General features: G+C 39.3%; 1 protein-coding gene across 9 annotated transcripts in view; it reads left to right on the forward strand.

The window, feature by feature from the left end:
- cacna1db (calcium channel, voltage-dependent, L type, alpha 1D subunit, b) overlaps positions 1 to 13,429 on the forward strand; it is a 100,388-nt gene that overhangs the window by 41,065 nt on the left and 45,894 nt on the right. For all 9 annotated transcript variants that reach the window (XM_047573658.1, XM_047573634.1, XM_047573645.1 and 6 more), the window contains exons 4-6: positions 2,453 to 2,592; positions 3,077 to 3,219; positions 9,335 to 9,487. In XM_047573658.1, coding sequence (XP_047429614.1) covers positions 2,453 to 2,592; positions 3,077 to 3,219; positions 9,335 to 9,487 — 436 coding nt within the window. The remainder of the gene's footprint in view (positions 1 to 2,452; positions 2,593 to 3,076; positions 3,220 to 9,334; positions 9,488 to 13,429) is intronic.

The following is a 13,429-nucleotide window of genomic DNA, read 5'->3' on the forward strand; positions in this document are numbered from 1 at the left end:
CACACTACAAAAAGGATAAGTTAATTAAAAAAAAGATCAATATGAATAAATGGGAATAAATAATTAAAAATATTAAATTTATAAAATATATATAATATTTGAAATATAAAATTATAAAAACATCATAAGATATAAGAACATTAAAAGAAGAATGAAATAAAATGCAGAATAAAAATATAAAAAATAAAGAAACACTCAAAATTAAGATAGCAATAAAATAATGATAACAATAATAAAAAACTAGTGAATATATAAGTTAATTAAAATGGTAGAATACAAACTGTGAGACTATGACATAAAAAGCAGATTAAATAGATGTGTTTTTAGTCCATGATTAAAGGTGTCAGTGTTGCCAACTCCTCTCAGATCCCCCGGCAGGTTGTTCCACAGTTGTTCACCAAATGTTTTTGTTCTGCTCTGTGGAACAATTAAAAGGAAGGAGCCAAAGCATCTGAGAAGCCTTTTCTGCTGCACACGATTAAAAACATCTCAGAGCTACAACCTGGGGCAAGTCCATGGAGCGCTTTCAAAAAACGAATAAGAAAACTTCAAAATCAATGCGATTAACTAACAGGCAGCCAGTGTGAGTGTTTTAAAACGGGCGTAACGTGCGCTGTCTGAGCGAGAACTCGTGCTGCTGAATTTCGAATCAGTTACAGTCGCTTGTTAATTGTATTATTTGCTAGACCAGAAAGGAGAGCATTACAGTGGACTAGCCTGCTGGTTATAAAAGCATTAGAGAAGTGGAAGTTCTTACGTGGAAATGCATTGTATAATAATTAAAATCTTAAACTGAAAGAACACAACTTGCTGTAGTGTGATGGCTGCTGTTTGCCTAACCGTGCGTGGCTTTCTGAAGTCGCCATTGCCAGGACTGCCTCTAATCCCTCTGTGAAAGCGTTTGTCTGCTTGGCTCGCCGCCGCCGAGAAGCGCGGTTTGAGTTTATGTATCATCGCAGGTCTCTCTGCTCGCGTGTGTGGGAGTCGTGTGCGTGTTGCTGATGTCGTCAGGGTCTTTCAGTAACTATGCTCCTTTGTGTCCGAGTGCGCTTTGTGTCCTTTAAATCAACAAGAGGAGCGCTTAGCTTAATGGGCCTTAAAACCTGCCGACTCACTAACCTTTTTCACTTGGTGAATTGAGAGAGAGAGAGAGAGAGAGAAAGACGGAAAGGAAGAGACAGAGGGAGAGAAGGAGAGATTTTTTTTTTCGTGTGTGGGAGAGACGGAAGGAGAGAAGGATGGAGAGAGAGAGGTGAGATGTGAGGAGAGGCGTGTTTCTGTGAGAGAGAAAGAAAGAAAGAAAGAAAGTGGAGGTGATAAAGTGAAATAATGTGTAAGCACGATAAATAGACGCGGCGTGCGTGTGGAAATATCCAACTACAAAGGCCTGAAAATTGAAATGCAAGACACATGGTTGCCACGGAAACGGGCTGATGAAGCAGCAGGACATAGGGCTATGATTAAAGAGTTTATTCGCTCAGAGGACACGTTGTTGTCTTTTGGGAATGGGGGGGCCTCTATAATACTGAAAACATATAGACCCCTTCTGTGATGTCACGACGTTAACTGGAGGCAAAACAGAGGGAAGCTCCAGGCGAAGACAGTCACTGTTAAGAATGAAAATGGCGTCCTGCTATATTTTTAGGTGAAAAAAAAATAAAACGAAAAATCAAAAACACTTACTTGAAGTTTCATTGCATACCAGCCACTGCCAGTCAGGCATGACTTTGGTTGAACGCTTGTGTTTGAAGCGCACGCTTTGTATCAGGTCAGATTAATATGTCATACATCACCAGTTCTATCCTGGATAACGTTGTTGTTTTGAGTTTCCAGTTTTATTTTATTAAGTTCCTTGGTTTCCTGTTTTGTGTTGTTCTCTCTGATTGCTCATTAGTTTCTCCGTGTGTAATTGCCCTTCATCCTGGCCCTCTTGTGTGCATATATATATATTGATATTATGTGATGTTATTTAATCCACACACATACTGTATCGCCAGACATTTACTCATCGGATTAATCTCCTTCCCTGTTTGTAGATCTCAGATCTGATTGAATCATTTTTCTCTCTGTCTTTAATCTGGATCAAGGAATTTAGTCCTGCTTCACTGCAGAACTACTCTTTATCACACACAAAGAGTCCTAAAAAAAAGCTCACTGCAATGACCATCTTCATCAGAGCGTGTGTGTGTATATATGTGTGTGTGAAAATAAACTACATGCAAGAAAATGATGTATTACTTTATTTTAACCTGTTTTTGTATGTGAGCACTGAAACGGTGGCAAAGGGTTTGGTGCCCAGGTTTAAATGTTTTCTTCTTTTTAGTGTCACCAGCTTTTACTGTTACATCTGTACGTTAGTTTTCACATGGCATGACCCAAAAATGTTCTTCTCTTTTGTTTTCCTCTCTCTCTCTCTTCCTCTCTTCTGTCGCCGTCCTTTCACTCCGTGCAGGAAACAGTAGAGTATGCCTTCCTGATCATTTTCACTATAGAGACATTTCTGAAGATTATTGCCTATGGCCTGGTCATGCACCAAAACTCCTACGTCAGAAATGGCTGGAACATGCTGGACTTTGTCATCGTCATAGTGGGGTGAGTTCATAGATTTAACCTGTTAATGTTAAACGTATTATGCATTTTAAGAGGCGTGTTACTTTTAAATGTGTGTTGCCTGCATCTGTCTCTTGATAAAAAAAAAATTCCATTCTAGTAGCAAGACAACAGCGCTGTTAGTGAACATCACACATGGATACAGACACACACAGCTTTGTGTAGAGTGATGCTTTATCAGTGCACTACCTGGGCCTTGTAGGACTTCAATGTAAACTCTGATGAGGTGTGAAAAAAGCAAAGGTAAATAAGCACACAAACAAAAGACATAAACCACGTCTTTACACTGCAGGCACAGGTGCGTGGACGCAGAGACGAGAACAAAGAGGACGCGTGGCTTTGTTCTTTGCTTTCTGACTCCTTAGCTTTCATCTTCGTTCCTCTGGCTGACTGGCACCGGCCTGACTGCTGTCTTCTCCCCCTTCCTCCCTGGTTTGTCCTCTCTCTCTCTCTCTCCCACCTCCAGGTTGTTCAGCGTGGTTCTGGAGATGATAACCAAAGACGCCGACTCTGGCGGCCAGTCCGGAGGCAAACCTGGAGGGTTTGACGTCAAGGCCCTTCGAGCCTTTCGCGTGCTACGGCCCCTTCGCCTTGTCTCTGGAGTTCCCAGTGAGTGAAAACCCTAACCACACTTATGCTATTATTATTATTTAAATACTTTGTTTAGAAGGTTTCTATTTTCTAATCCATCGTAGACCATGCAATTAGTGAACTCGCTTACATACAAGTTCATACGTCAACATTGTTAACTCTCACTCTTAACGTAGTCAGTAAAATGGCCCCAGATGCTAAGACAGTTCTGCAAAGTACAGACAGGAAGTCATCTTATTCAGCCACTTTTTCTTTTAAAACTGCTGGGTCGTATATGGGACAGCAGTATCTTTTTTTGAACAAACATGAGTTGTGTTTGAGCAAATGCTGCATCCTATATGTCGTTCAAAAGCAATTTTTTCTGATTTCATTGAAATAAGCCATTATAGGATTCAACCAACACAGCTGACACAACCAACGCATTTTGTTCAAAACAATATAAACGAGAAACAAGCATAAAACCTCATATCGATTTAGCAATCAATATTACCACGGTCAAAACGCTCTGTTTGTATCACTCAGGGTCCAAACTGTCCATTCCAGTCGTATTTTCAGTCCAAAAACTACTTTTAATTTACGGAAAGGCTGTTTCAGTGTCTTAGACGTAGAAGGAAATACGTCGCAATCTTCGCATTTTATCAAAAAGTCCCCTTATTTTTTACCGTTGTTTAACTTTTAAATCGCCGTTGACCTCTGACCTTTTGATTGATGAGTCTTTGAACGAATTAGGAGCAAGTATGTGCTGAGTAATTTCAAATGAGAAGCAGCGTAAAAAATGTGATTTTACTTCACTAACTCTGTATCGGTAGCTCTAATAATTATAAAATATAATTCCCCTGAGTGTCACCTTTCATTGTAGCCCAGGATTATGATTGTACGCTGAAGCTTTTAAAGGTCATGGCCTTTTTATTCAAAATGTGTCCAAATGGCAAGGTTTGGAAACGCCTGGTTATACACTTAGAAAAAAGGGTAAAATAAACTCAGTTTTGGTAATTTTTATATGCAATTTGGACTGGAAGTAGCTAAGACTTTATTCTCTAATAATCTTGTGTCATCCAGATGACCTCTGTCCTCAGTTTCCTCTGAAGGCATCAGATAGCAAAATGAAATTCAGACAAACCCAACAACTTTTTATTTGTAACCGTGTGTCAACTTTGACTCCTCACCGCTCAACCAGCATCGGTCAGAGCAACCGTCTGCGGTTAGCCGCCTTACAAATGATATTATTAATGGAAGATGCTACACACAAACATTCATTTAACATGGAAGATTAGACCTCTAATTAGGCTGGAGATGGGTCTAGCTACTAAACGCTGGGAAAGAACAGCTTGCGATGCCACTGAACACTGAAGGCCGTGACTCACCGAGTAGAGCTGTCATCTGTGGCCCACACCGTTTAGTCCGACAGAAGTGATGAAAGTGAACTGAATTAAAAAGCTTCATGTCTTCTGAACGTTCAAATACACAAATATTTCCAACAACAACATGATCAAGAGGCCAGCTCAGTACGATAGCTCCTCCTACTCTCCCGGCTATTAGACGCTCCTCCTGTCTCAGTTGCCGCTTGCTGCTATGAAGAGTTATTTCATATACTCTGTGGTTCAAGTGCAACAGGTGACATGAGGTGATTCCACAATTGTTGCTGGTAGTTCTCAGTACTCAATTAGGTGTGTAGCTTAATGAACAGTGTTAAACATGGAGCATCACAGGCTGCACATACCCACTCAGTGTTGAGACAGACGCCTGGAAACACCAGTAAAAAGACCTGTTTGTTTGTGTGGACTGAGGATATTATGAGTCTAAACCATCACCAAATCTGACAAAGCTTTTCATACTGATGACTTACATTTAGAAAACTTCTTTCATTAAATGGTAACTTTAAAACATTCTGAGTGCTTGATAAGGAGCTGGAGTGTTTTCTCCTTCAGGCAAAACATTAGCTCTGATTTAAATTCACCTTTAAATTGGACTGGAGTGTTTAAATGCTAAAGCGTATTTATTTATTTAACTGGCATTTGTTTCATGGGAGCTTAATCTCAGGGACTAGATGAAATTATTCTTGTTATGCCAGTGGGAGTGACGGGCGTGTGTGTGGATGGGGCCGTGGGCAGGACGCTGCTGGAAGTAGGAGAAGGTGACTCTGGATGATTCCCTTTAAATATCACATTAAAGTACTGCATTTTAAAACTTTTTTTTTGTATAATAATGACTTTTCTGAATCATAGTGCACTCAGACAAAGATGGAAGTCAGTTTAACATTACTGTGATAAGTCACATAACAAATAAATGCACTATTTAGCAGTGACACATCAGCCACAACATGAAAACTACACTTTATTCCCCGAAAGTATTCGCTCACCTGCATTTACACGCGTATGAATGTAAGTGACATCCTGCTCTTAATCCGTAGGGTTTAATATGACGTCGGCTCCCACCCTTTGCAGCTTCAGCTCTTCTGGGAAGGCTTTCCACAGGGTTTAACAATGTGTTTATGGGAATTATTCTTCCAGAAGTTGCATTTGCGAGGTCAGACGCTGATGTTGGATGAGAAGGCCTGGCTCATAGAGTTCACATAATTAATCTCATTTACACCACCGCATCTGCACTTTGTGGCCGATCGGCCATGGAAACCCGTACCATGAAGCTCTCTGCACCCTGATCTTGAGCTAGTCTGAAGGCATCATGAAGTTTGGAGGCCTGCAGCGAATGACTCTCCAGAAAGTTGGTGACCTCTTTGCACTACGCTCCTCAGCATCCACTGACCCTGACACTTCCTGGCTGAGCTGCAGTCGTTTTTCCAGAAGCGTTTTTTTTTATACACCTGTGGCCATGGCGGGGATTGGACATTTTTAAACGTACGTTACATTAGAGTAACTGCAGTTTTGGGTGCTTCTGCATTGGCTTCATTGTTCAGCCGCGGAGGCTGGCAGCAGCTGTCATAATTATGGAAATGTTAAATGTTGTATAGAGGCTGTTTTGCAGAACGTTTGTTTTAGGTGGACGCTAATATCTTACCTCACGGCCTCAATTGGGGTTTGACGCCACATGATGCTGGACTGAAACATATACATATTCAAAGATCATTTATATCTCATTGTGCAGACCTGACATTAGTGTGTCTTTGTTTATCCTCAGTGAGCATGTAGTAAACTTTTAGCTAGCCGGTATCCCATGGCAACAAACTCTGGGACAGCGTGCTAAAGTCCCCCCTGCACCAAAAGCTGTTAACAGTTACTGCCGTCTCTGAAAGTCACACCATTTACACCCGTCTGCAATTAGGTGAATTTCTTCTAATAGAACAGTCCCGCTCCAAATCTTATCTCCATGAAGGTTATGGTATTTAGCGTTAGTTTCATATAACTGAGAGAGCTGTTGATTCAGCTGTGTTAGGCTGTGGTGGTGAAATTGTGTCAAGACTATACTAGATAACAGAAACTTTTTGTGTGTCTAATTCAGTCCAGTTTAACAGTAACTCAAACTATATACTTTAAAATGACCATCAAGTTGCATTACCACCTTTCTGAGCCTGTTTCCATATTAACAGTCATGAAGGAGGATTTAGTGCAGGACTGTTGTATTAAGATGCATCCGTTCTCACTAGTGTCCCCATTGAAATGGCAAGTGAGTGCTTGGGGGGGGGGAGAAAAAAGCAACTAAAGCCAATTAATTTTAGTAAGTTAGCAAACAGAACTCACAATTGATATTAGCCATAAGTCCACATGTTGAGCGTGCACCAGTTTCTAGTGTGTGTGAGTCTGAGTGGTCAATAAGAGAAACAGCCCTGTTGTAAATCAGACATCTGCATCACCCGGGGGGGACGCTGCTTCCTTCACCGTTTCTGTTTTCAGCTCACATCTGACCTCACGTCAGCACTTACCCTAATGTGTCTGCATACTTTTGAGTTGCCATAGCAACGTACCATTCTCCTCTCGTTGAGACGAAGTTCGGCGGAGCAGAGACAACATTTTCCAGTTTCATTCCGGTTTGGACATTGTTGGACGGTTTGATATTTTGACTTCGATGCCGACGCCTCGGTGAAGGGGGGGGTTGGGGCCGGTGGCCGGTGGCTCCCGTGGTTGTTCAGTGATGTCGTGAGGCTTGTATGTAGATAAGAACCATAAGGACTGACAGGCGTGCGTATTTGTTTGCTTTTCTTTGCATATACCTTTGTACGGGTGTTTCTGTTCTGCGATATATAATAAACACAGTTGGTTTAAGTGCCAGCTGCAAGCTACATAACATCAGATCATCATCTCTGCTTGGCCTGATACGATCTTAAACTAAACATTGGGAAGAGCTTCATTAGCCACTTTTTTTTGTTGTTGTTGCTGTTGTTTTCAGTTGTGTCATTTTTTCAGTCTAAACATACCTGCATCCACGTCTTACACCTGGACTCTGTATTGTTGGTCAGACAATACAAGAGATCAACACATCAGTATGACATTTTGTATTGTTATTATTAATGTTTTATATTTACTTCATCCATCTTAGAAATTAACTGGATGATTCCTCACTACGAAAAATTAAAGTTTGTGGGTCAAGTCTCAAAATTTCTCGAGTTAGATGAAGAGAAATAAAGGTTGTGCAGATGCATCTTTTTACCCTGTGGAATAAGTTAGAGGACAAAAGGAAATGTTGATCTGTTCAAAAACAGTGTTTTAAGATATGGTATTTGCTGGTTATCTAAAAAAGGAAATGGGAGATCAGTAATATTGATGAGTGACATCATGACTGTGTTATATTAATTATAAATGGAAGACAGGGGTAGGACTAAATAAGCACTTCTTCACCGTACTAAGACCCTAAGATGCTGTTAATTTGAATAAAATCTTCTGGTGTTAAGCTTCACATCTATGTTGATCTCAGCTGTAGCCATTCCAACATTTGTTTTCATTAAATAATCTTGTATTTTATTCTCCTCAAACAAGTTTATCAAAAAATAAATATATTTAATAGGAGACGGCAAGTTAGTCGTTTTTATTTGACCAACAATCCAAAACTCGAGCTTAGTTACGGCTCAGTTTTGGGTATGTGCTCTTTCAGACTTTGCATTAACATCCTGACGGCATGTGACCATCTTAACGTACAGGGCAGGTCTGAGGATATGTGTTTGGATATGTTTTTGGCTCTTAAAACAGAGTCTGAATGGCTCCTGGGTCACATGGAGCTCTGCGTACTCAGCAGGGGGCGCTCTTGTTTAAGTGGAGGTTTGCCTCATTCATTCATTAGACAGCACACGACCTCTGTTATAAATGATCACCTGAATAAGTGTTGTCAGGTTAATAGTAATGAGAGACTTTTATGTTATTCAGACCTTATTGCTGTTAACTAAAAAAAAATAAAAAAAAAGGCAACTGGAAACACAATGCAGACATTTCTAAAAGCAAACTTAAGTCCTATCTTTTAAGTCTTGCTTTTAATTGAATTTTATATATCTTTTAGTCTGGTTATTTATTGAATTTTATATATTTAATTATTTTCTATTTTTTACTTTAGTTATTAATTTATTTTTTGTGCTTTTAACTAATTTTAACTTATTTTATTTTTTACCTTTTTTAGTAATTTTATTTATTTTTATCCTTTAGGTAGTTACTAAATTATATTTATAATTTATACAGTTATTTTTATAACTATTGTTTCTTTAATTTCTAAGTGGTGAGGGTGAGATAGTGTTTTTAAATCTACATGTGTGTGTGTATGTCTGCGCACATGTGTGTTTACATATGTGTGTGGTCTCTTGTGTGTAAGCACTTTGGGCTGCATCGTTTGTATAAAAAGTGCTCTATAAATAAAGTTTGATTTATTGATTGATTGACTTTATTGTGTGTAATTGTTGATGCGATTATGCTGATGTATAACGAGCCACACCAAGTTAATATCCCCCCAGTGCAGTGGTGTGTAAGTTTACTGGCTCCAGTTAAAATTGAGCTTTGTCTTTTAAATAAATTAAGTCTTTGTAGAGACAAGTGAATTAGTTTTGTTCCAAAATGAGTATCATCTCCCAAAGACATGGCGCACACACAATTAACATAATCATCTTAAAATAATATTATTTGCATAAAGAGCATGAAACTGAGATCAGATCCTGGCCTTGTCGTTCCCTTCTGACCCCTAGTTCTTTGTGTATTTGCAGGTTTACAGGTGGTTTTAAATTCCATCATCAAAGCCATGGTTCCCCTGCTCCACATCGCCCTGCTGGTCCTCTTCGTCATCATCATCTACGCCATCATCGGCCTGGAGCTCTTCATCGGCAAAATGCACGCCACATGCTACGTGGTACAAACAGGTTAGCGGTTCATTTAGTCATCATCATGGTTTATGTGAGACTGGGTTGTTGTTGTTGTTGTTGTTATTTGTTCCACATAGTCTCAGTTATGAAACCTTCCTGGTAAACTGTGCAATTTCCATGTAGTTTTTACCCTTTAAACCCTTTTTCTTTTCTTTTTTTTTTTTTTTAAATTAAGCCGCCATGCTACAGTGTAAACAGGCACACACAGCTTAGCACGCAGGACTTAAGCCGTGGAAATGAATGGACACTTGTACCTTGTGAATGGTGACAAGCTGCTGAGAACAGGACAGAACAACAGATGGTGGGATAAATCCTGTGATTAAATGACTAATATCTGGCTATTATGTAAACACGCTTAACCTTTACTCCAGCATTACTACCAACATGGCAGAATTAAGGATAAGTTGGTGGACACTGTCAGCCATAAAGCATGCACATACGCACACTTACATAAAACCACAGACATGTTCTAAAAAAAGGCCGAGAGACGGGAGAGAAACGGCTTAAGTCAGAGGGATTGGTCGGACTATATTTCACTCTTTTTTTTTATTATTATTTTTTTTTTTTTTACTTTGATCTGTTTGCTTGTTGACGTCAGGAGAAACGTCGTAGACTTATGTGGAGAGGTCGTGACTAGATGGAAGCTCCTTTAATCCTGGTCAGCAGCTGTGAGAAAGGCACTTAGCCTCTGGTGTTTGAGGAGGGGGGAGAGGGGGCAACGCATCGAAAGCCAGATAAGAGACATGTTTGTATGGTGGTGGTGGGTATAATAAGTGTGTGAGTGTGTAAAGTAAAAGTTATAACTTCAACTTGATGCTATGACTTACTACGTTCATTAGTTCATTAATAAAGTTTATGTAAAACTACTACTTTATATCAATATATCTTAATAAATCTTAATAGATCTTAATCTTAATAAAAATTTAAAAAACATACAAACCAACCCTCAGCCCTAGAGGCAGCTCATTTATTTACAATTTGTGCATAGAACTAACTTAACACAACTGGATAGTTGCGTCTTCTCATTATGTCCTTGGAACAACCAGAAGCTTCCATGCACATGGTATTAGACTGTAAACCTCTCACCTATACTTCTGGCAGCAGGTTGTATCTGCTATATCCTTACTTACAAAACAAAAAAACATCCCATTAAATCCCTGAATACTTATTTAAATACGTCACTCTATCAAAGAAGAATAACATTCGCTGGCAATTAATTGCATTAAGATGAAAACCACAACATAAGGTAGATGCCTTTCATTGGAAAGTGACACTTCTTGAAATTATCTATCTGGAAAAGTCTACGAATCCATAATGCTAAACAAGAAAATGTATTTTGATAAGCAGCAGCAGAGGAAATCAAACGCAGAACTGCACAATGATTTAAATTCATATATTTTGTCGTGGCTTACCTTGTCAAATCTTGACAGCAATTGAACCTTTACTTTATTTAGGCCATTTAAGACATAAGACATCTTTTATTTATCCCACGCATGGGAAATTTCCTTGTTGTGCAGAATTAGGTAAGAAATATATACAAGAGACAACGTCAGATTAGGAGGAATATTCACAATATAGGAAAAAAACATGCATTCTGACATTTTCTATATACGGTGTGGACTGTAAATGCTAAAAATTCAAATATAATTGCCAGTGAGGTAGTTTGTGCAAGAAAAAGGCAGTGCAAAAACAACTAATTATTGTACAAAAAGAATCTATAAAAAGAACAAAACTGGTCTCAAAGAAAAGTCTCAGGTGTGAATTATTGTTATAAAGAGGATAAATTTCCACCCATCTGTTACACTTACGGTGCCAGTATTTCTGCTGATGTTACACCGTGTAACACTGTGGGTTAATCCTCTTTTCCAGAGCCTTGTTTTAAAGGTATCGTCATCTTATAGTAACAGTTCTGTCTAATTAAAAAAAAAAAAATGAGAAAACTGCGGCATCCTCTACATTTCTCAGGATTCATATCATGTTCCTGCTCCTAATGTTTTACAGTGGACCATCAACAATAAAACAATATCTAATTGTGACATAAATTTATTTGCATATAGAACGAGGAGCACATGTGGAGACGCATTTTATCGCCAGGTGTGGACAAAGATACTTAAAGTTGGACACTTTGAGTTGGATTGCTCAGGTGAGATGTTACTGCGTGGTCTGAATGGGGCCTCAGAGAAACTAAATATGGTTAATTTAACATAGCTTTACTCTAAGGCCTTGTTCACATTAACATCTGCAATTCAATTTCAAGTGACTTCCGTTTAAAGTGCCCGTCTTCACTCCTGGTGTCTCCACATGTGTCCCCAGCCAGCACTTTAGATTAGATCTCAGTTGTACTCCACATGCAAATAAACACGAACATCATTTAGAGTCGCAGTAGAATATTATAAATACCGGTGCCTCTAATAGATCTCTACCGTAGCATCAAACCCACGGAGAACGTCATTGGGTTCACTACCTACTCTGCACTGTGCACAACTCTGTCCGACAATCATTATTCGTGCAATTCAATGCTTTTTGCATATATGCCAGTATATTGTTTGCATATTGTTTATTATATTCTATGTTTTATCTCATTATTTGTTTTTTATACAGTCCACTCTCTACTGCAATTCCCCCATTGTGGGACAAATAAAGGGAAAATAGACTTCACCACCGTAAGCAGATCTACAAAAAATGTCTTTTGGAGTTGAAGGTTGTCAGAGTGTAACTTTTGGATGTCAGACAGGAGAGAGATATGATAGAGCTTGGCTATGAATAGCCTCAAAAATAAGAAGCTGGACAAATACAGCCGGCAGAGTTCAGTCGACCTCTGCTAAAAGGCCTGAGCTAATTGCTCACTGGATGCAGTTACATTTTTCAATAGCTATGAAATGAATGGTTTGGTGTTGACCTCCAAATTCACTGGATCCCAAACTGATCAAGTATCTGTGGGATGATCCACAGAGGCCCCTCCCCCCAACCCACAGGACCCATATTACTCTATACACTGATCAGCCACAACATCATGACCACCAACAGGAGAAGTGATTCACTGTTCTGCTGGGAAACTTTTGGACCTGACATTCGTGTGGATGTTATTTAGACTTGTAGCAACCACCTAGACCAGACCAGACCAGGTACCCCCACCACAACGTAATGAGGAGCAGGATGCAACCTGACACAGACACACTGTGTCACTGCTATGCGTCATCAGATGTTTAATCAAATTCGAGGTGTTACCTTTCTTGCTCAATATCCCCTCCCAGCACTTGTTGCAGGTTGCGCAGTCTGCATCTTTTGAGGTGAAGTACAGCCCAACTTTCGACCGTTTGGCCTTAGGCATGTTGAACGTTCACTTCCATATGGCAAGCGGATTCAACATTTAAAAGCAAAGTTTGACTATTCGGAATTGACATTGTAGAAATCAACAACATCTTTCTGACTAGTCACAATTACATTTAGAATAGTTGGATTTTTTCATTCAAGATATCTATAACGTAATTTTGACGTAATTGTGTAATTCAGTGTTGACCAGCCACAACTAAATTACAGATATCTGCAATGACGTCACTAAAAACGTCACTCATCTCGTCACACATCTTAAATGACAATTGCAGATATCTGTGCGCTTATCAGTTTTGAGGAGGAAGAATGAACGTTAAAGATATCTCAAATATCATGCATGACGTTTCTCCATTTTAGATATCTAGAAATAGGTCACTTCCCCTCCACGCCGTAATCAAAGAAGAAAAACTCCGTTCAGAAAGAAGTAGCATGGCGTTGGCTGTAATTGAGAAAACCACAAGAGGAACATGTAGATATCTTTAATTGAGGTGAATTAAAGATATGTTGAACTGGAATTACAACTAGTCATAATTCAGTTACAGATATCCGTAATTCACGTAGTGGAAATCTGCAACTCAATTGTAGATACCTGTAATGACAAACCCC

Source organism: Mugil cephalus, chromosome 1 (genome assembly GCF_022458985.1).
Source record: "Mugil cephalus isolate CIBA_MC_2020 chromosome 1, CIBA_Mcephalus_1.1, whole genome shotgun sequence".
In the NCBI taxonomy this organism is placed as follows: Eukaryota; Metazoa; Chordata; class Actinopteri; order Mugiliformes; family Mugilidae; genus Mugil; species Mugil cephalus.